Source organism: Peromyscus leucopus, chromosome 12, assembly GCF_004664715.2.
Source record: "Peromyscus leucopus breed LL Stock chromosome 12, UCI_PerLeu_2.1, whole genome shotgun sequence".
In the NCBI taxonomy this organism is placed as follows: Eukaryota; Metazoa; Chordata; class Mammalia; order Rodentia; family Cricetidae; genus Peromyscus; species Peromyscus leucopus.
The window spans coordinates 1,459,213-1,482,855 of NC_051073.1; the positions used below are offsets into that span (position 1 = coordinate 1,459,213).

The following is a 23,643-nucleotide window of genomic DNA, read 5'->3' on the forward strand; positions in this document are numbered from 1 at the left end:
TAAATCAGTACTGCAGTGGGGTCTAAGATGGCTGACAGGATGGGATTGTCAAGATCCCTCTCTCCAGCTCCTCGGGGAAGGATCCCACGTGTTGGAGCGAATGGGGCTAGTTCTTCAGCTCCCGTGGAGGTCTGCTCAGAGCATCCATCACTGACCTGTCTTGGTCAGTGTAGGGTGTCAGAGCTGAGCTTGGAATGCAGCTTACACATCTCTGCTCACAAGCCTTCCTCCCGGAGGCTGCTTTACTTAGGACTCTCCCCCTCTAGAAGAGAAAGCAGGTGTCTTTCAAGGAAACACTTGATTGAATGTTTCATTAAAATTGGCTCCAAGTGCTTTCCCTTGGATAAAAGCAAAGGAGACCACATGTACAATTCACTGTCATGTCAAAACATCCAGTTCTTTGATTTAGTGGAAATTCTTCGATGTAGAAGGGTTTTCCAATATTTGGTATGCTTGCTGAACATGGGAGATTTGTAGAAGCAATTAGTGATGAGACAGGAAGAAATGAAATGAGTAAAAATATGTTTTCTTTGTAAAAGTCATAATTAATTTCTGCAAATATGCACATGTATGCATATATCTGTGCATACATCACATGTATGCAAATGCCTATGCTCATGTAGGCATACACACTAAAAAAACCTTCAGGTAGTACTGATCATCGTGTTCTGGTAAAGATATATTATTTTCTTGTTTTTGAAGATTTATTTTACTCTTAATTGTGTCTGTATGTCTATCTGTGTACATGTATGTGTGCATGCCTCTGTGTGAGTGTGTGTGTGTTTGTGTATGTGTGTGCTTGTGTCCATGTGCAGATTTGAGTATGGGTGCCAGCTAAAGCTGAGGCCTCAGATCCCCTGGAGCTAGGGTTACAGGTGGCTGTGAGCCACATGTCATAGGTGGTAGGAACTGAACTCAGGTCCTCATGAACAATAGGTACTTTTGGCAACTGAACCATCTCTCCAGTCCCTGATAATGATATTTCAAATCAGAATAAAAAAAAACTTTCAATTATTCAAAATCATGCAGTATGATTGTCTATATATAGAGAGAATTAATATAATATAAATAAATTATACCAGTATATAAGTTCAATTGAAAATATGTAGTTTATGTATGAATGTGGGCCAATAATATTCATATTATTTTTAGTTGTAAATAGGAAGATATATTAATGTGCTAATAAAACACATGAGGTAAAATATACCAATATACATGTATACATTGCATTCATATGTCAATAAACATAAGTACTATATATAGTATGTGCTTACATACATACACCAAGATATCATAATAGACTCTTTGAGGGGTTGATGAACTTGGGATTGATGGAGTCCAGCCTCGCATGATGCCTCTCATGCTGCAGGTTGCACCCTGGGACTTCTAGGCTCAGCCTGCTGCACCCCAGGTCCTCTCTCTCTCTTTCTACATGGACATGCATATCAATAATGCTTCCCCCTGCTGGATATAACCTCCCCTTCTTCCAGGACCAGTTCTCCTATGCAGGGCAGTCCTCAGCAGCTCTCCCCTCTGTCCATGGAAATCAACAAAGTCCTTATATGAAACAGGGAGCCTATGCATTCCTGAGAAGTCATCTCTAACACCACATTGATCAACTGTGTTGTGTGCTCAGAGCTCAGCATCTCTTTTCCTTTTTGAGAACACACTCAAAGAAACACAGCCCTCTGGGCATTTACTGATGTCTCAGAGGAACAGGAGAGGAACACCTCCATCATGAAAGATGGGCCTCTTTGTTGGAAGGCATAGCCAGCTGTGGAGCCATGGTTTGGAACTCATGAACAAAGTCCCTGACAGTGCTGCCCATTGGGATTTTTGTTTGGTTTTTGTCAACTTTGTGTGGGGGCCACGCTGATGCCATCTGTCCAGACAAAGCCTATCTTGTTTTCTTTTAACTTGTCTTTAAAAATTCCAGTAACATTGGTATCACTCTTCATACACACACACACACACACACACACACACACACTTAAATGTAGGAAATGTTTATTTTAAACAAAATTCTGTGCCTTTACTCACACTCACAGGCAAATACATACACTAAAAATGCAGAAACTAATCAGGTCCCCATGGTCCCAGCTCTCTGGAGTCTATGCTAGCATGGGAATCCTGTATGTCTTGTGCAGTGTCCACAGAAATTATGAACAGAAGTAGAATTCATAGGTCACAGAGTTTAGCTGGTTTTAATCAGTCTCCAAGATTCCCACCATGTGAGAGAGAGCCTTTCCCTGTATCACAGCCAGGACTGCTCTCAGCTGCCTTTTCGGTTGCTGGAGACAGAGCTGGTGTAAATACTGTGCTTTCATTTGGTTTTCTCTTCCATTACCAAGGTTGACTATGAATATCTTCTATTTTCATAGTTTCACTAGGTGTTTATTTTGTATGTGTGCATCAGAAGTCCCCCTAGGGGTTGGGAGAAAGCTCAGTTAGGAAATAGCTTACCTTTCAAGCATGAGGATTTGTTCTCCATTCCCCAACCCCACGAAAACAACAACAGCAAACAAAAAAATAAAAATAAAACAATAAGAGCTGGGTATGGTGGCATGGGCTGTCATCCTAGCTAGGGATTACAGATTCCTGAGGCTCAGTGGCCACCCAGGCTGGCCTAACCAATGAGAGACTCTAGATCAACAAACAGGGAATGACATCCGAGGCTGTCCTTCACACTTGCATGCACAAACACATACCCAGACCAACACACACAGGAAGTACATCTAAACAAATGAAAGCCTCTTTCCAGCCCGTCAGACAGGACTTTCCTGTGTAAATGAGTAAACTATGATGGAGTTTTCTTTCCCCTGTACTATGAGGATCAGGTGGTGTCTCGTACCACAGCGACGGTGCAGGTTAACACCGCTGAATCAGAACAGTGACGCAGTGTTAGAAGGAAGCAAGGCTTCCTCCCCGCCCACGGTGATTCTGCTGACTTTACTACACAAGGATGAGGATTTGTTCTCATGGTCTAAGTTTCCACAAGTGAGAGGTTGCTTTGGGAGTCATTCATGCTCCCTGTAGCTCCCCTGGGGCATCTGGGTGACAGTACTCTAGGCATCCCATTTTTCTTGCCGTGCATCTTGGGATTGCTTTGAAAGATGGAGCTGCCCGTCCTCTGAGCACATCTGTCTTAAACCTGCAGAGCCCACACTTTTGTCAGCCTTCACATCTCACTTGCATCTTTCATGCTAAAAAAAAAAAAAAAAAAATCGAACAGTTCCCTTTCTCCTTATTACAGTCCTACTGTGTGCCTTAAGGACTTATAAAAATTTCTAAAACATTTTAAATATTTTTCTCCCATTAATTCTTGGAGCCTTTTAAGGGAAGTGGGGGAGAAATGCTACTTTCCAGACCTTCTGCTGCACACATCCTGCTGAAGGCTTTCTAGTTCTTCCCCTGTCTAGTAGCTCAAAACAGGCTCCAGCTTGAGCGCTAACTGACATCAGTCTTCGTAACAGGGTTAGCCATTTAAACACTGATTTATTACAAACATTACAGAGAAAGGTTGTAGTTCAGTTCCTACTGAACTCAGAGAAGCTAAGTAAAAGTAGCCAAAGAAGCACAGTAACACAGGTCATTTTTTTTCTTCTAAGGTAATGAGAAACAGTCTCCAGCAGTTCAAAGTTGTGTCTGCCTCCCAGCATCTTTTCCTCCTTTTCCGTTCCTAAGAAGGGTAGCAAGACATTGTTTGCTCAGGTGTAGAAGGGTCAGGCTGAAGGAGAGATTGCTCGTATGGTAATTGTTTCCCAGTCATAGTACGAGGTAGGTAAAACAGCCAAGGTGGAAGGCTGCAGCCTCCACAGCACTGCAGACGTGCCTGGTAGTTACTAACGAAGTATATATGTTCTCTTTTGTATATAGCATCCTCTCGTAGGCAGATTCTCCAGGAAAACAGCTTTTAGAGTGGTGTGTTTCTCATTTGAGCAAGCCTCAAAGAATTTAAATATACCCCAAAATTTCTTCAAATATACCCCCAAATCCTACTTAATTACATCACAAATACCTCTAAGGAAAGCAGGCATTTTTAACATCTTATGCTTTACATGATTTGGACTGTTGAAAGTGTGCCAAGATTCAATGTTGAGGAAATCCTGCAGCTCAATCCCGAGGGGCCTTCACTACCATGCTTCAGGATGCTTCGTCCTTCCCCAGCCTTTCCCACAGCAGGCAGAACTTCAGGATGCCCTGCTGGCTCTCACTGTCCTTGTTTATTTTTCTAGGTCAACATCAGAGTGTCATTTAATATCAGTTCATCCTGAAGCCCAGGGGCAGCTCAGAGTGAGAGGCCAAACACAGAGCCAAGCTTTTGTGAATGTGCTTCAGTCTGACCTCTAAGTTCTTTTAGGGGCAACATTCTTCTGTTTTCATGTCATATCCTAAATCTAGGACTGATACCCTTCTCCTGGAGCAGGTGCAGACCCCACCCACAGCCTCATTCACTGCGAGCCCACGCTGGTGGCTGGTCAGAGGTCAGGGGAGTGAATTCCATGTGAGTGAGGCCATCTGTTGCCACCATTTCCCCCATGGATGGGAAGAACCAGGAATTAGATGCCCTACATGCCTGTTCCTATTTATGTCTTGACTGTGACGTCTCAAACATATGAGTCTCATTCTCTATTTTAAGTCATTCTTAAGGACTTCAACATGATCTACTACTTGGAGTATAAAATCTTGTCTGCCATCATCATTAAGGGCTTTCTTCAAAAAAAATCATTATGCAATTAAAATGTGTAAGGTTTTTATTCCAGAAGATGTGGGAAATAAAAAGAACACTGGTCTACCTCCTGCTGTTCTGGGTGCTTCTATATAAATCAGTAGTCACATGAGCCATAAACACCATGCATTTCACAGTAGTCTTTAAACCACAGGTTCCTGAAGTGTGAGTGGAGGGCTTAGCTGTATCCTATGTACTATGGTCTGCTGAGTCCATATTCTACAGGCAGGGAGATTTAAAGCCTGCCAAGTCTCTGTGTGAGCAGCCTGGGGCTAGTGCGCTTGGCCTCAAGCCCAGCAGGTCAGCAGCTTCATGATATTTGCTGTGTTGGAGATGTAGTTGCACACGCATGGCCAGTGGCCAGTGAGGTGTCTGGGCAAGTCCTGAGCAGGTCTCATGAGGATCTGACCAATCAAGTGGTGTGTCATTGGGACTGAACTCTGATAAAGCGTTCACAGGAATTGCCTTCCTACAATGTATAGACATTGAAGAGAGGGGTGATTTTGGAAGATGCAGTTCTCCCAAAAGGAGATGGTTTGTTAAAGGGCAGGGTAGTGTGCTAAAGAAATGATACATTTGACAAAGTGACTGCCACACAAGAATAAGGACCTGAGATCAGACCTTCGAAACTTGGCATAGAAGCACACACCTGTAATCTCAGAACTGAGGAGGCAGAGATGGAAAAAACCCTGGGGCTTGCCAACTAGCCTGTCTAGATAGCTCCAGGTTTAATGATGCTGTCTCAAAAGAATTAAAATGGAGAATGATTGAAGAAGATACTTCTTCACACATACATGTACTTTGGTTACCACATATGTGTACACATACACAAACATATGTGTACATATGCCCCCCCACAAATAAAATAGAAAATGTCCTGAAGAAAAAGAAGAAACAACAGTGTATAAAACAGGCAAAGAAAGTAGGAAGAAAAGGACTGAGAAAAGAGGTGTTCTGTGTCCTAGAAGATTTAAAAGGCAAAGGTCTTTGTGCACTTAGTTCAGATCTCAGCACCATAGAATGATGGGTGTTAGGGCCAGCACCTGTAACCCTTGTGTCTGGGGTAAGAGAGACAGGGGGATGTCAGGACTTGGTGCCAAAATGCTAAGTCTTTGGTTTACTGAGAGACCCTGTCTCAAAAATTAATGTAGAGAAGCCACCAAACAAAGTCATCCCAATATCAATATTTGGCCTCACACATGTTCACAAGCGTGAGCATGCCCACCTTCCACCCCACTCCCCAAACTCTGATTTGAGATAGCATTCATTTCTAATTATCAAAGACTGACCTGCACTCAACCCATGATTTTTTATTAATGTGCCAGACTCTTTTTTTTTTTAAACAGAATACAGTTTTTATTGTTGGAGGTGAAAACAGAAATGGATCAACTTGATTTAACACCCCTCATATGAGTTTGGAAGGAATAAGAGTGGAAGCTGGCATTTGCAGTCACGAAAGGCTCTCAGCCCCCACCTTCCCAAATACACAAACCTGGTAATGGGTGACATTTAACCGTTATTTACATACTTCTTGCAGAAAGGTTATGTCAAAACCCAGTGCATATCACACTCAGAATCTCCACTCCTGTAATATTGCCAGCTTTTGCTGTCAACAGGATGTGGGAGCTTTGCCTCATTTAAGAGGATGTTCTGAACTAGGTGAACAGTCAGGGTATGCTGATCATGCGGTTCAGCATCTTCAAAAAGTTATGAAAAGAGATGTGGGATGATGATGGTGATGATGATGATTATTATTATTAATGATTATTTTATCAATATTGTTATTACTTGGTTCAATTTGGGAATTAAGTTTTAATACCTCACCAATGCAAGACCTGCATGTTGGACCCTTGACAGAATGTTAACCATTTTGTCATTGAACATGTAACTCTAGCTGAAGCAAGGGGTAGCGGCAGTGAAGTGAGGTGGGTAGTTAATCGGCTCAGACATTGAATCTGCTTTAAAGATGTGGTCTGTTCTAATAAAGCAGGTGATCAGCACAGTATCAGATAACAAACCTGACTGAGGCCATCTGGGGAAGGACTTTCCCCTGACTCACTGCTTCTTTAATCAAATGTGCATGTTAGCAATTTTGGACTTTCCTATAAAGACACTATGTTTTGAATATCACTTCTTATCTTCTTAAATATACTAGCCATGATTTCCAATTCAGTCTCAATTGTAGTCTATGATTTTTACAGAAAAACCGACAATCAGGGACAGTGTGTTCCAATACAGCACTCCCAACTCCAGACATCTCATGTGCTCCGACCCATGCCTGACTTCTCACCTCCCCTTAGCTCCCACTGTGGCTCTTCTCTGAGCCCTTGTCAGGACCCCTCGTATCTCAGCATCTAGTTAGATCAAGTTGTGATTGATGGGTAACCGGGTGTCATGGTAGTTTAAAATAAGGTGTTCAGAGCAGAGGATTGTCGTCTGAGTGGCATGCATGAATGAGATTGTTGGCACTGGTTTTCTGGGATACATAATTATTTATTTTTTGTGTATGAGTTTTTTTTCCTTGTATGTATATGTTCCAATCTGTGCTTGGTAATCATGGAGGTCAGAGAAAAGCATCAGAACCCTGGACCTGGAGTTACTGATGGTTTTGAGCCACCATGTGGGTGCTGGGAACTGAACCTCTAGCAAGAATAGCCACTACTCTTAACCACTGAGCCATCTCTCCAGCTGTGGTCTTGCTTCTTGGTATGCTGAATGCATGCCCCTTGACTTACATTTTAGAAGTGTGGCTTCAAGCCATGTCTGAAATTACTTATGAAACTGTAATGGTGTCCCTTATAATTTCATGTGTTGATGAGATAAAGTATTTCAGATTTTTGAAAAGCATTCAGTTTTGGGGTGTGTGTTTGTATATGTGTGTGTGTGCAGGTAGCATATGTTCATCTATGTGTAGGTACACAAACCTATGTGGAGGGCAGAGGAGGACATTGGATATCTTACACCACCATCTTCCATCTTATTCCCTTGAGATAGAGTCTCCATCACTGAACCTGGAGCTAGATGGGCAGCCAGGGAGCCTTAGTGATCACACACACACACACACACACGCACACGCACACGCACATGCACGTACACACACACACACACAAAACGCTGAGGTTACAAGTGCGTACAAGGCCATGCCTGACTGTTTACGAGGATAACGGGGATTAGAACTTGAATCTTCACGTTTGTGCAGAAAGTACTCTTACCCCCTGAGTAATCTCCCTAGTCCCTGTCTTGGTTTTTATGTGGATTTAAATGCTGCTTCCTTTGTACCTAATTTTTTCTCTCTACTGTTGGAAAATGCACGTATCTTTCTTCTGTCTTAAAACTCTCCCTGTGTAAGGGATCATTGCTATAGTTCACAGTTATTGGCACTCTACCCCCTAAACTTGTTTTGTCATTAAATGGCTATATAAAAAGGCCTTCATTAGGCTGTGAAGATGTCTCAGGAAAGTGCGTATCTTATAAGCATAAGAGCATGAGTTGAATCCCTGATACCTACACGAAACAGACCAGTATGGTGATGCACACTTCTAATCCCAGCACTAGGGAGGTAGAGACAGGAGGGTCCATGGGACTCTCTAGCCAACCAGCCTGACATATTTGATGCGCTCCAGACCAAAGGGGGACCCTGTTGCAAAACAGAAAAGCTGCTTCTGAGGAACAATAGCATAGGTTGCTCTCCTGTCTATGTGCATACATGCTCTCATAAGAACACACACACACACACACACACACACACACACACACACACACACACGCCTTACTGTCCATGTTTGTCATGGTAGATAGAAAATAAACACATATATGCTTTTCCTTTCTATTAACACTCCTAGGGAAATTTAATTCTTTAAATGTGTTTTTGTTGTTCTCCTCCTAAGGGCACATGAACTGAATCAAACACTTAAAACTTCACTTAGATGCTGCCTCAGGCTATTGAATCGCTATGATGACTGATTAAGGACTTGAGGCTTTGGTTGCCATTTCATAGATAGGAAAACCAAGGCCCAGAGATTGGTTAAATGGAGATCTTAAATAGCACAGCTAGATGGGCAACTATTCAGGCCAGTTCCAAAGCTCTTGTCTTAGAGAACTGATCTGCTATTCTGAGGGCATGTGCCAAGCCAGCAGTAAGGGCCAGTGTTTGTCTAAGTATGACCACCACAGGGGTTCTGTGTGTAAGAAACCAAGCATAAACAGTGCAATCCTCTATAATACAAAGCATTAAAATCCACTCACTGTCAATACTGTCTGAACACATAGTAAAGAAGATGTAAAGATGTAAAGAAATACAAATGTCCTTGCCTGTTGATATTTTTCCCAGCCTGCAGAGGCTGTGAATCATCACCTCTCACCTGCCCATTCCTGTCTATAGCACCCCAGAGCACATCCTCCTGAGGCCCTGCCTGTTAGCATCAGGTCAGCTCTTTGTAGCCCCAAAGCTGTGAACCGACATTGAGAAACCAATGCTTTGGACATTGGCTGTGCTTACTGGTACCTTCAACTGTTTTTGTTTCTACATTTCTCTAGTTAAGATGAAACTCAAGCTAGTTAAGATGAAACTCAAGCCTCCTAAAGAGTAGACCCTCTAGCTCTGGGCCGTGTGTGCAGTTCTGGCAGCTGCTTCTGAGAGAATGTAGCAGCATCAGTAATAATGTCAAGTCCCCAAGTAGCCATGACCCCGCTGTGTTGCTATCTGCTGCCTATGTCTTCCTGAATACTGCACACACTATGTTTATTCCTAGGCTTATCGCATACAGTGGGGGCCAAGCACGTGCCAGGTGCCTACTGAACATTTCTTTAAATGAATGAATGATTGAATACCTGGTTCTCTGCTTAGACTTCTCAGCTGTGTCCCTTACATCTCCCTTGAGTTGATGATAGAACTAAATCTATAGTGGGTTAATAAACAGACCCTATGGATACCAGATTGCTGTTTGATTCCCCTTCTGTCAATTCATCTGGCATAGTGTCTTTTTACCACAAGTCATTTTGAGCTTTAGAAGCTTAGTTTGTATCATATGTTATTTCCAAGCCTTCATATTTAAAAAAAAAAAAGTTTCTTTTTACTTAAAAAAAGTGCATACAAAAAATACAATAATGGCTAGTGATACAGGCTCCAATCTCAGCCAGATGGAGATGGCTTGAGCCCTCCTGAAAAGACCAACTGATTCCAAATTGAAGTGCAAAGCACCTTGCTGGAGGCTCCATTTCCTCACCTGCAGGGAGGTTATGGACAGTATATTAATAAACTGCCCATTCCTAGGGTTCAAACCTGGTTCCTTTGGCTCTACTTTGACTAAGAGTCTCTTAGGTCATCAAAGAAGGTGATAAGGAAGCATGGTCTTGAGGCAAGAAGACAAACAGTTTATGGAGGAATTAAAATAAGAAAGAACCGTCTGGATGGTTTCGCTGGGTCCCTGAGTGGACAGACTGACAGCACAACACATTCCAACAACACAAGCACCTTGCCATGGGTCCGTTCATAAATTAAAATGCTATATACGGAACATGTGAGATTAAGGGGTGAGGAACACCCAAACTACCTAAGATAAGTAGCTGCAACGTGTGGTTGTTATTAGTTAGACATGGAAATGAGCTTGAGTGCTGACACTGGACCCCACGATCCTGCTTGCCCTGCAGTGCCAGTGTAGCAAAGCAGGAGAGCAAGAGCCTCTGTCACACACCATGTGTAAAAACAGACACACCAGGCCCAGAGCACTCTTAAGGTCTTCACACGGCAGAACAGTTCAAACGTTGCCAGCCAAAAATAAATTCTCTGTTTAAAGCTGTATTGAGTGAAATTAGATGAATCATATTTGTTGAATGATGAATGAGCTCTGCTGTGCATTCAGCATGCTGAGGAAATCTGAGTGACAAAGGTCCTCTTGCCAGCGTTCTGTAGCTCATAGACTCCTGGGCTGTACCCATGGGTCACTGCACACTCTTTGGGAAATGGCTTAAGATAGAGTGAAGTACCAGCCACTTATTATTGTCTTCCCTCTGTTACTTTTGTCTTCCTAGTTCCACCTTTCATTCAACCTTTTGAGTTCCCAAGATTCTCCATTGGGCAGAGGGTCTTCATCCCATGTGTGGTGGTCTCAGGGGACTTACCCATCACCATCACCTGGCAGAAGGATGGCCGGCCGATCCCGGCAAGCCTCGGGGTGACCATTGACAACATTGACTTCACCAGCTCCCTGAGGATCTCCAACCTCTCCCTGATGCACAATGGGAATTACACCTGCATCGCCCGGAATGAGGCCGCAGCAGTAGAACACCAGAGTCAGCTGATTGTAAGAGGTGAGTGGAGAGGTGACGCCCACATGTCAGTATCCCACAGCGACAGGGCTCTAAATACTCTGAAAAGAATCAGGAACGGAAATTCTCCATTCCCACACTGAAAGAAAAAGGAGGAGAAGAAGCACAGTTATACAAATCAAGAAGGAGTTCCTCTAAATTCTGAAACAAAGTTACGTTTGTCTAAGCTCTAATGTCCAATAATACAGCTGGGTAACATATGCAAGGGAAGGCTGTGGAGTCTGGTGAAGCAGGGTTTCCACTCAACACGTGTTTTTAAAGGGAAAATTTTGTTAGCCCTGACTTTCTTATGTTAGTTTTGTATAAGGCTCTTTAATCATATATCTTATCATTTGGATTCATAGCTGTTGAAATGAACACTTACGGGGCTGGGAGATAACTTAACAGTGAAGAGTGTGTACTGTGCTTGCAGAAGACCAAGTTTTGTAACCAGCACTGGTCCAGTAGCTCTCAGCCACAACTGTAACTCCAGCTCCAGGATCTTGAAGCCTCTGGCCTCTCATGGCACCTGCGCTCACAGATTTCCCCAAACCCAACCCTCCACGCACATAATTAAAAGTAAAATAAGTCCTTTAAAAATAACATTGACCAGTGCTATATATCATCACAGCTTTTCTAAAGAGCTACAGCATGGCAGTGATTTTACAAATACTACCCTCTTTGCTCCTTAGTTCTATTTAGTGTTGAATACGTCAAGCTTTTTGTGATGGTTTAAATTAAGATTACTGTCATCGTATCTATGGACAGCAATTAAAACAGGATAGCCTAGTATATCGAAAACACTGGCCATGATCTCAGCTCTCCTCAGATGTGCTTGTTTCGCTTCACATCTTTGCTGCAGACACCAGAGTCTTGTGATGGTTCAGGCTGTAAGTGTGACACAGTAGTCGTTACCCATCGCCCTGTCAAGCACAGATTTGAAACGATTTCATGGTTCTCTCAGGGTGCAATAGTTGTGCACATTGAGAAGGTAACTATGAAGGAAGGGTTTACATGAATACTGATCATCTGCTCCTTTAAATCCCAAAACACTGGGGTCTCTGTGCGGTTATTATCTTCAGGACCATCAATAACAGTCTTCCTTGAGCAGAGGGTCCCCTGTCCTTCCTTAGTCTGGAGCTGTGTCTTCTGACACCTCTCCTTTTCTGACAGAAATGAATGCATTTCTTAATGCTCACCAACAAAGCACAGAGAACACTGTGCACCTGGAAGTCATGGGAAGAAGCCAACTTCACACATTTGGAAAATAAATAAAACAAAACCAAACAAAACCACTCTTATAATTAATAAGCAGAAAACCAGATCTTCATTTAGAAATAAACAACAGATACACATTGACTATGGGAATCAGGAAACTTCTTCCCTTCCCCCTACTTTTAAAAAGATAAATGAAAATAGGAACCTCATTTTGTCTCTGCTTCCCATTTCTTCCTCCAAGCAGAATTACCATTGTTTGTGAAGGATATAACAGTGCCTTGACTGTCTTCAATATAATCTACTCTGAAGGATCGAGGTCAGGAAATAAAAACAGTAGATTTAAAAAAAAAGAGAATGCTGGGTTTTTATCATTATTTTTATTATTATTACTTGCAATAGTAGAAACAGCAACCAGCACTATTTTGGCCAAGATCAACATCAACTTAAATAGAGTTGACCTCACTCTTCAAGTTACAGATTGATTTAAATCTCATTAGTCATAGACTTGTTCTTCAAAAATTAGCTTCTGTTAAGTGTGCAGTGTGTCGGCAGGTGGGTAACAGAGCTATGAGGATGGAATGTGTGTCACATACTGGCCACTGTGACTTGAAAAGTCAAAGACAACAAGGTGCTGTGGGGGACAGAATCTCATATGAACTGCAACATGCAACTCCCATGTCATTAAAGGCCACATGTGTGTGATTTCTGATCCTAAGCCAGATCCAGTAAATGATGATCTTTGAAAATAGATCTGTCTCCCATCTCTGTGGGAAATTATTAACTTTTCCCCCAAAATCACTGATAAATGATTCTCATATTTTGCCAAAGTTTACAATGTTACAGGGAGCTGGAAAGGCTGCTAAGGAATCAGTCGTCTTAGAGGAGGACCAGGTCTCTACCACTCATCACTACTCATGAAGCTTATAGGTTGACTCTGACGTGTCCTTTGTTGGTGCTCTGGGTTTTCACCATGTGGTTACTTCACAAGTCTACTCTTCATGCCCAGAGACTCTAACCAGGGTGTTGACATAGACTGGTTTATTTATTTTTCCTAATAGTTCTTTGAAAACTTTGAACAATATGTTTTGTCCTTATCCACCTCTCCCCAACTCATCCCAGATCTACCCACCCCTATTCCTTACCTCCCCCCTCCCCAAATTTTGTGACTCTTTTTTTTCTTTTGTGTCTTTTTTTTTTCTTTAACACTCATCAATTTCAATTTGTGCTGCCCATGTACTCTTGGATGTGTGGCTTTCCTATAGAGTGTGGTCCACTTACAAGGAGCTGCACCCTTACAGAAAACTGTTCCTCTCCTAGTAGCTATCAATTGCCAGTAACTTCTCAGCCAGGAGTAGAACTTGATGTCCACATTCCCTCTCCATACTGTTTTTTTTTTTCTTCCTTTTGGTTCTGGTTTAAGCATACCGTTCATACGGTCATGATCACTGTGAGTTAATAAGTGCAGTTGGCCTGTAGTATCCTGGGGACATTGTTTCCTTATATTCATCTGCTTCCTCTGGCTCTTACTGTCTTTCTGTCCCCTCTTCCATAATTGCCCTCAGCCTTGGGAGGAGGTATATTACATAGATATCCCAACAGGACTAAGAAGTCTTCGTTTTCTTGTTCTCTGAACCTTGATCAGTTGTGGATCTCTATGTTAATCACCATCTGCTATAAATAGGCTAACACAGAGACCCACAGCTGCTCAAGCTTCTCTGGTAAGAGTTGAGAGATACACATATCTATGGATATAATGATAAGTCATTAGGAACTGGTTTAATAGTATGTCCATTTCTGGCCCAATAATGATGCAGGTATAGGTTTCATCTTGTGGGGTGAGCCTTAAATCCCATCATAAAACAGTTGGTTACTCTCACAATGTTTGAACCACAATTTTACCAGTCAGTATGTCTTGCCAGGCCAGTCATTGATTTGTAGCTCCCAAGATCCATAGCTTGGTAAGACTGATGATTACTGCTCTCCTCTGTTGGCCTTCATAGAACTTTTGGCACTATGTAAGCTAGCCAGTAGGGATGATGCTTCCAGGTGTGCCCCAGATTGACATCTCCATGTTCTATGATTCAAACATGGGGTGTCTTCAGTAATGGGGTCTTACTGTCACATTCTGGAGGGCAACCAATAGCATTGGCAATAACCTATAATATTTGTGGATCTATATAGCCTCACTGGCCAACAACTCCAAAAGACTGTTCCTGGTACTGTGACATTTATCAGTGATTTTGGGGAAAAAGTTAATAATTTCCCACAGAGATGGGATAGTAGAAGCACTGTTGCCATGTTATATAGTAACTCTGTTTTTAATTCTTTTTTATATATGTGTATATATAATAGGAAGTGTCTACAGTAGTAGGTTTTAATTATCACACTGCTGCTGTGTGAGAGATGGGCTGAGCTAAAAGGCATGGAGAGTCATTCCTAGTGACAGCCCTCCACCAGCTTTGTCCCCTACCCCAAAGTCCCCATGACCTCCTAAAACAGTACCTCCAGCTAAGATTCCAGTGTCCAAGTGCTAGGAGCCATCCATGGTAGTGGATGGGTCCTGCATAGGGTGTAAGGAGTCTGTGGGAGAAGGAAGTAAACCAGGCCATGGTGAGCGGGAGAATCTTGCAGCCTGACTGACTAGCAGCCAGAGTGTTTATTTATACAGAATTTAGTTAACAGGGATACATTCATGATGTTCTAAAACATAGATCATATCATTTTTTTGGTTTTGGACATGTATTTCGCTTGCTTTTGTTCATCTTTTAGTCATTATTAATAAACTATGGAAGAACAGAGTTATCATTTCCAATCATTTTCCCTCAAGTTTTGACATCATTAATAAACAGAGTTATCATTCTTACTCATTAACCCCATAACCCAATTTTTGAGAATCTAGAGGCATATGACAGTGTGTGCTCAGGCTGGTTGCTTTGGTTGCTTCAAGTACACTAGACCAAAACAAAATCTTCAATCACCCTGGGCATTTTGCCATGTCTCAAGCAATGTATTATTAACTCTTAGTGGTCAGAGTGTCAGAGTGCCCAGGAAAAATCCTCAGGCTAAAGCTACTGTAGTTATTATTCAAATTCTGACATAATACAATCATTGTTCACATTTATATCTTTATTGGATTTGTTTATATGTCTAGTACTGGCATTTTGTTGTTCCTTGGTCATATGTCATTATAGTGGCTCTACATGAGCTAACTTCTAAAAGAGGGAACCTAACATCTCATACTTTTATCATCTTTCCACTCCATACTTTACTTATCAATATGTCTCTATGTAGGGCAGAGTTGTATGCCACATAATTGTCTTAGTGTACAGTGGGAAGAGCCTTGTAATCTCAACTGTGGACAATTCCTCTAGCCCACTGAATTTTATTGACCTTTTAAATTTTACTTTGTTTTGAATATCTTGTTCCAGTGTAAGTACAGGGATAGATGTTTCAAGAATGTCTCATAGCCTCATTAAGAGACCCCTGGCTTCTTTATGTGTCACAACCTCCAAGGCATAAGGAAGACCTTCAAGTAGATAAGGATATCTCCCTCAAAGTGTGGGGGGCGGGAATAGTATGTTCAGGGTGAGCTTAGAAGCAGCATTCCTGGAAGAAGGCGTAAATGATTCATAAGAAATTTTCCATCAATCCAATATCCTCAAATTGTTCAAATATTAAAAGTGCCCCAAGTATGTGAAAGGTGGAGATGAAAACCAAAAGTGGCATGGCAGCCATCATGTGGCTCAGCTTTGCTGGATCTTTGTCAAGTAGCTGTGCTGGCATTATGACTTCTGACATTCCATTCAGATATGGCTGTGCCATCCAAGTACATGAGTGACGTTTTGCATTCAATCCACAGCACATGTTTGTCTAATAACAAAGCAAAGAGAGTGTCACAGGCGTCATGGTGCGGGGAGAGGTGAGGGTACAAGCCTAAGACATTTCAGCCTCCTAGTAATATCATAAGATATTATGATATTCTCCTAGTAATATCATAAGATATACCCATAAAGTCTCACCAACATGACAGCCTAAACATGAGCTGAACAAAGTCAACAACAGACATCCAGAGTGGATGGGGAAAAGCCCACGGGGCCTCAACTATACACAAAGAACTACAGGAATGCTGAGGATGGGATACATAGTCTCCCCAGGGGAAAAGCACACCAATTGGTAATCTAATATCAAATGGTCAAACACAGAAACAAATAACATTACAGACTGAGCAGGTTATATTTAGGAATATATGCATCCAATAAAAATTAATGGAAAAAAAGAGGCCGGGAATTTGAAAGAGAGCACGTAAGTATTTGTGGGAGGGTTTGGAGGGAGGAATGGTGAATCTCAATTAAAATTGAACTAAAAAAATACAACATAACCAGTTTGGGAATTTATATCTATCATGAAGGTTTCATGACAGGTCATTGTCCTGTCATAAAATCAAGTCACCTTGAATAGTTTGTAACTGGCTACTGAGTCTGGAGAGATTGCTCAGCAGTTAAGAGCACTGGTTGCTCTTGCAGTTGACCCATGTACAATTCCCAGCACCCATGTGGAGGCTCACAACCATCAGTGACTTCTCCAGAGGATCTGATGCTCCTTCTGGCCTCCAGCACTGCATGCATAAAGTGCATCAGTATATATACAGTCAAATTACACATGCACATAAATAAAAAATGTAAAATCTGATGAAACAAGCAAAGAACCCTACAAGTAACCAATTTCAAGGTCCTTCTGGCTGTTTTTTAAAGTTCAGTTTATTATGTACACAGTGTTCTGCCTGCATGTGTGCCTGCAGGCCAGAAGAGGGCACCACATCTCATTATAGATGGTGGTGAGCCACCATGTGGTTGCTAGGAATTGAACTTAGGTCCTCTGGAAGAGCAGCCAGTGCTCTTAATCTCTGAGCCATCTCTCCAGCCCCTCTTCTGACTATTTTTGTCTCATTATTTCATCAAGATAATGACTAAAATTAAAGAAACTGCCAAAAAAAATGTCGGATATGAAGCTCAGTGAATACTTTCTCTCTTAAAGTCTTTATCCATGGCAGTCTTTGTTTTGGTTTCTTAAGAATCTTCCTAGTGATGTTTTCAGTGTTTTTGTGTTTTATTTTCTGAAGAGAAAAGAAACTATTCTTGGCTGTAAATTCTTAAAACAACCATGGATATTTGTAAATCTGATACTTTATACTTGTTTTCAAATGACTATACTTTGTATTTTTATTTCATTCCTTGCTTCTTCTATCACTAGCAACTATTTACTTGGCATACATACTTGCCAGCACCTGGAGTAGTCGCTGAGGTGACAGAAGCTCATCTGGCTGCAGGGAGCTTCTGGACCAGTAGGACAGAGACACTAACAGACCAAGCAACATGGCAAGCAGCATACCCTCCGCCAAAGGAAGGAGGGCTACTTCACTTGGTTTAGGGGACACATGCAGTGATTCCTAAGGGGAAAAAGGGGGGGGACTGAAGTTTTAGCAAACAGCCACTAGAAGGGATGAGAGCAAGGAAGACATGTTCTGGAAAGCCTGTTGCCTGTGAGGGAGGAGGGTGGCAGAGAGCAGAAGGTGCTAATTGAGGTACATGTGGAAGATCAGCTGCATGGCTGACTTGACTACACACTCAAGGTCCTGGGTCCTAAGGAAAGTCTCAAGGCCATAGGAATCAATTAGAAGCATGGATCACCTTCTGGAATGATGTGATCTGGCAAGCACAGAGGCCTACAACAGAAGACTCCCTGTTCCCCATGAGAAGAAGAGACATGGGACCCAGGCGGTGGCTGCAGGAAGGACCCGGAGTCCAGGGTCATTGCAGAAAGTCCTTTGTTGTCCTTGGTGGCCATTTGTGTCAGGTCTGTGTGAGAAGGGCTGATGACACATCTCCCCAAGGGAGCAGCCAGCCCACCACTGTCCTGGGTGTTTGAGCTGTCTTCCTGATGGTCCCATCCCCTCTGTCCTTAATACAAAGTAGCTGAGGAAAGGCGTGCTCTCCAGGCTCACACCCACTGCAAGCGGCAGCCCTTTTCTGGGGTCTGGAAACTGTGCAGCTGTGCTCAGAATTCCAGCTTTTGATGTAAATGGCCAAGTTGAGTCAGGAACTTTTTAATCACTGCTTTAGCTACAGCTTGTACTGAATAAATGGAAATAGAAATTTTAGGTGAAATTAAGACTCTTCCTGCTCACTGTCACTGTTCAGAGAGCATTCCACATTGAAAACTGGGGCCTTAGTCAATAACTTCAGAGCACAATCTGGCACTTGGTTCATGAAAGATGCAAACATTAAATTGATACATCACATGAAAGTACAAAAAAAAAAGGTATAGCAAATTGCTCTGTGCCTTTTACTTTAATCTTTCACTGGAATTGAGGAATGTCTCTCTCTTACATGCTTTAAAGTCTTGGTCTGAGATGTAGCTTGGGAAAAGGAGAAATAGAATGAGAAGTTTAGAGGTCTTGAGATTGCCTGTCACTGAGAGGGTGGTTTGGGACTCTTAGAGTGACAGGCTATTAATTACAAGAGCAAAACATACCTTGATAACAGGGAGATTGGTGTTCTTGATATGATCACAGACGACTTCACAGAGGAATGCACTCTGTGGGCCCTGATATGTAAGCGGGTTCAGGGAGAAAAGGAAGGTGCAGACATAATGCTAGAACTTTCTGTAGAGTGACCAGGCCCACATTGCTGCATATGCACTGTCTGCGTGAGCTTGGAAACATGGCTGACTTCTCTGAGCCTTGACCTTCTTATCTATACATAGTGTGAGTTACCCTGTGACTTCAAGGGATGTAAGGAGTTAACAAACTTTTTGGCTGAAGCATGTGGTTACCAGAAGAGCCCCCATATCCCCTGAGCTTAGTGAACGTCCTGCACTTAGATTCTGTTCTCACAGGGTGCAGAACCTGATGTGGGAGACAGTCAATCAGAGAAGCAACACCGAGCAGCTGTAGTAAAAGTGTGTGTGGGGGGGGGTACGGATGAGGGTGAGGGTGGAGGGTCCAGAGAGGGGTGAGCTTTCAGCTGAGATGGAAGCAGTGATAAATGACATACGTCAAACACAAAGGTCATGGAGAGATTGTCAAAGCCCAAAGCAAGACCATCCTGGGGACCAGTGAATGGGAAGAACTTTGGAATGGCTTCAGAAAAGCCTGTGGGGCCAGGGGTTGCTAAGAGCCTGCAAAGCAGTGTAGGAGCCTGAGCCTGATCAAGGGCCAGTGGGAGCATGTGATGGCTTTCCAAGCATCCTTTATGTCGCTGGGTGGAGAAGGGATTCAAGTGGGGCACTGGTGACAGGAATGGCACCAGACAGAAGTGATAAACAGAGGCAGCTAAGATAAGGAACAATAGTGCCCTCACCACCTATTTTTATTTCTCTTGAGAGCAAGGTGTATTCAGAACTGGCTGCAAATCATTTAGTTGGGATGTAAATCCTGCATTCCAGAGTAAGAGAGTAGGAAAGATTAAGATCAAAGAAAGCATTAAAAGTTGCTTAAATAAGTGAGTTGCCTTTGTGATCAGCTAGAGCTCATTCATACCTGATGCTTTCTAAGGAGACATCCAGAACAGTGATTATTAAAGTGTGACTTCAGGACCAACAGTCTCAGCATCACCTGGGAGATGATAAGAAAAGCAAAATCTGAGACTGTACCTCATGCCCATGAGGTTCCCATCCTCCCTGTGATGGGAAAGGTTAGGATATGGTTTGGTTATGAGCTCAGTAGTATATATTTCCTTCCGTGGTGTCTCAAGTAGCATTGTATATGAATAGTGGACAATTGAGCCATTAGTTATTCTCTTTACCATAAAAATTCAGAAACCTGTTTATTTGTTTCTCAGGTTTTCATGAAATCATGAATCAACGTGGAAATCAGAGGAGGGAGTTCTATTGTGAGAGAGAAAAGCCTACTTAGGGAGCCCACGGGCTATCCTTGCCAGTTTGTGGAAAATTCTTGAATAATGACATAGGAGAATTGTTCTACTGATCAGGGACCATTTCCATCTGTAATTACACTATACTTACCATGTGTTAATATCCCATATAGACATCTTTGATGAGTTTTTAAGCAGAATTTTTTAGCTTAAAGCCAAATTGAGTGGAGGGTCATGGATGAGTGATAACGGAGAGTGTACCAGCTGGATGTCTCATCCAGTAAAAATAGAACTCTTCCTCTCGGCAAAATTAGCTGCAGATTTGCCTCACACACCATGGACCATGAGTCTAGTGTGGTGTTTTAATTTTTAACCTACCCTGAAGATTGTTGATCATTTTTATTACATGCAGTGGTACTCCCATCATCCTGGAACTTGAGAGGCAGAAGCAGGAGGGTAGAGAGTTTGAAACCAAATTGAACTCTATAGCAAAACCTTGTCTCAAATAAAACAAAACTAACAACATGAGCTGGAGAGATGGCTGAGCAGTTAAGAACACTGATTGCTCTTCTAAAAGACCCAGGTTCTATTCTCAGCTCCCACTTGACAGCTCACAGCCATCTGTAACTACAGTCCTAGGGGTCCAATGCCCTTTTCTGACCTCCTTGGTCCCTAGACACATGACATTTAGGCAAAATTTTTAAATTTTTAAAAGAAATATTTTTTTAAGAGGATGGGAGGAAGAAAGAGAGGGAGGAAAGATGGAGGTGGGGGAGAAATGAGAAAAAGAAAGAGAAAAATAGCCATGTATAATCTCTAGTGTTTTCCTAGGAATAATCTCCTGGCCTTAAGGCATTTGACTTTTATTAATTCATTCTAAGTATATATACATCTGATTCAATTCATTTTTCTCAAAATGTTATTTACATGAAGTAAAGTTGCTGGTCAGTTTACAAATATTCCGGATCCCATTGCTATGTGGAGTACTTGTTTCAAAACTGAGCATCTGAATTTACTAAGTGAAGCAACTCTTAGAATCATTTCTTTCTTCCAACAAAGTCCTGAACTCTCTGAATCTCAACTCGTTTTCTCCTGAAAAACAGTCCTATGAAATGAGTACCACAATTATCCCTAATTTACATATTAGGAAGTTGAGCCATTTTGTAAACTTTACAAGGTCAAATGCAAGAATCAGCAGAACTAGAGACTGATGTGTTCATCCTGAGCTGTGTTCTTCCTTGCCACTGTTACCTCTCCATGTTTAATGTCTTCTTAAAAAAAAAAAAAAAAAAAAAAAAAAAAAAAGAACTGGACTAAAAAATGGAAAAAAGAGTTGTTCTCTACAGAAACATTAGCCTGAGTTTTACCTCCAGCTGCTTCTCTGGTCTTGATATAGTTCCTACATCCTTGGTTACTTCATGGTACAACTAGTCTTCACTGTGGCTTGAGTCATACAGCATGTTTCTAAACTGCTTATTTCAGTGAGATCCTAGATACCTCCAGTCTATAGCATGTGCTAGCTGGAATTCCCATCTCTCTGAACCTCCAAGATCCACACATGTGTCTCAATATTGGGAATTCTAGCATCTAAAACAAGTAAGATTAATTTACCAGGTATGGGAAGGAATGGAGCACCATTTATTTATCGCATGTTTAATGTAACCCATCTCCCTCACAGGACATAGCTATCTCACTGAGGGTCCACCCCACAGGGGATCTCCAGTCTGCTGCAGATGTGCTAAGAGTAGGCCACTGTCAAATGGCACTATTTCTAGAAGAATGTTGACCTGTTCATTAAGACTCAAACACTACTAACCTCCTAGTAGTTTAGCACAAAGCATTGGGTTGTAAGTAAAGAGCTGAGTATGCTCTATGTCAAGATGGATCTATCCAGCACCTTCCAGAATTCACTACACAACCAGGTTCTTAATCTCATGGGTTGTCAGTACACTAGAGTGATCCTGGCACCTTCCATTAACCAACCTCCATGGCTATACTTTGGCCCTGCCCACTGCATATCTATTAGAAAAGTGGCTCGTGTGTCCTGGTGAGATGTCTGGGGCAAAATGCATCACCATGCCGTGATCTCTGCTGCCCCTGGGGAGTGCTTGTCAGTCCCTTCATCTCTGCTAGAAGAAAGTCAGCAAGACTTTGACCAGTTCCTAACTGAGGAAACACTCATCCTTGATAAGTACAAGGGATGTATGTTGGGGAACAACATACATTTTACCTCTTCATTATACAGTGGATATTATTCTATTCTGTGTGGAGTGAATTCCTTGAGTGTCACACGTCCTTGGGTTGGCCAGTGCCCCTCACATCTATGAAAGGCCAGTTTCCCTACTACAAAACAAAATTTCCACTAAAAACAATTTGTAGAAGACCCTCCAGGACCCAACCTGTTTCTCCCACTTGTCCTGAACTGCAAACATGGCTATTGCTTTTATATTTGTGTGAAACATTCTTTTTACTTGAAGGTTTACAGAGATAATTGTTTCATAATATCACAGCTTTAATCAGTGGCCCTGTCTGAATGACAACATTTCTCTTTTCAGTTCCTCCCAAGTTTGTGGTGCAGCCCCGGGACCAGGATGGGATCTACGGCAAAGCAGTGATCCTCAATTGCTCTGCAGAGGGTTATCCTGTGCCTACAATTGTGTGGAAATTCTCAAAAGGTATGAAGTGATTTGAACTGTTTATTGTGTGATAAACATACAGCATGTTGTCAATAATACTTGTGCTTTTGGAGATATTTCTTGCAGGTAGACATGCCATCTTCTCTCATAATCCTTCTCATATACACCCCAGTGGATCACCTAGGACTTATCATTCAAATCACGAAAGACTTTCAACACCTGGGAAATACTACCTTCTCGTCTGTATAATGACCACAGTTTACTTAGCGACTCAAACACAACACAAGGAGGGAGGCACTGGTATTGGAATTATTCACTGTTGGAAATTATTCCTTAGATACCTGGTGCTCTGTGCTTTTTTTAGAGAACTAAAGTTAAAATAACTGACTTTTCAGATTTATCTGGATAACTTAGAACAGTACTTACTGTCACCCCAAGGTGATACTTTCAGCAACAGTCCTCAGGTGAGTGACAGGAGTTCCCCCGCTCCCACACCTCACGCCCCATGCCTTCTGTACAAGGGGATGATGGCTCAGCATTTGTAAAATTGCAATGTGTGCCATGGATGCTGAAGGTAATACCATTTTAGACATCAGAAAAATCATTTCCATTCATGATACAGTCTTCTCCAGGCAAGTTCCCCCAACTGTTGCGAACAGGGAAATTCTCTGTTCACATTCAGTGATTTATTCATCCAGTCTCCAAGAACCAGGCATCTACTGAAAAATGAGTCAGCCAGTCAGTCATGATCTTTTTCCCACCCAGCGAAGATGTGTTATTCATGTTTAATCATCGTGAGTATATTTGTTTCCCTGTTCGCTTAACTGCAATTTGCATTCTAGGCATTTCTTTTTACAGTAAATTATTTTCTTCCTGTGTAAAC

General features: G+C 42.1%; 1 protein-coding gene across 1 annotated transcript in view; it reads left to right on the forward strand.

Annotated features, from left to right (window-relative positions):
- Nucleotides 1-23,643, forward strand: part of LOC114684187 (Down syndrome cell adhesion molecule homolog) — a 394,930-nt gene that overhangs the window by 350,442 nt on the left and 20,845 nt on the right. Inside the window, exons 9-10 of the mRNA XM_028858685.2 lie at nt 10,760-11,038; nt 22,680-22,799. Of these exons, the coding sequence (XP_028714518.2) occupies nt 10,760-11,038; nt 22,680-22,799 (399 nt within the window). The remainder of the gene's footprint in view (nt 1-10,759; nt 11,039-22,679; nt 22,800-23,643) is intronic.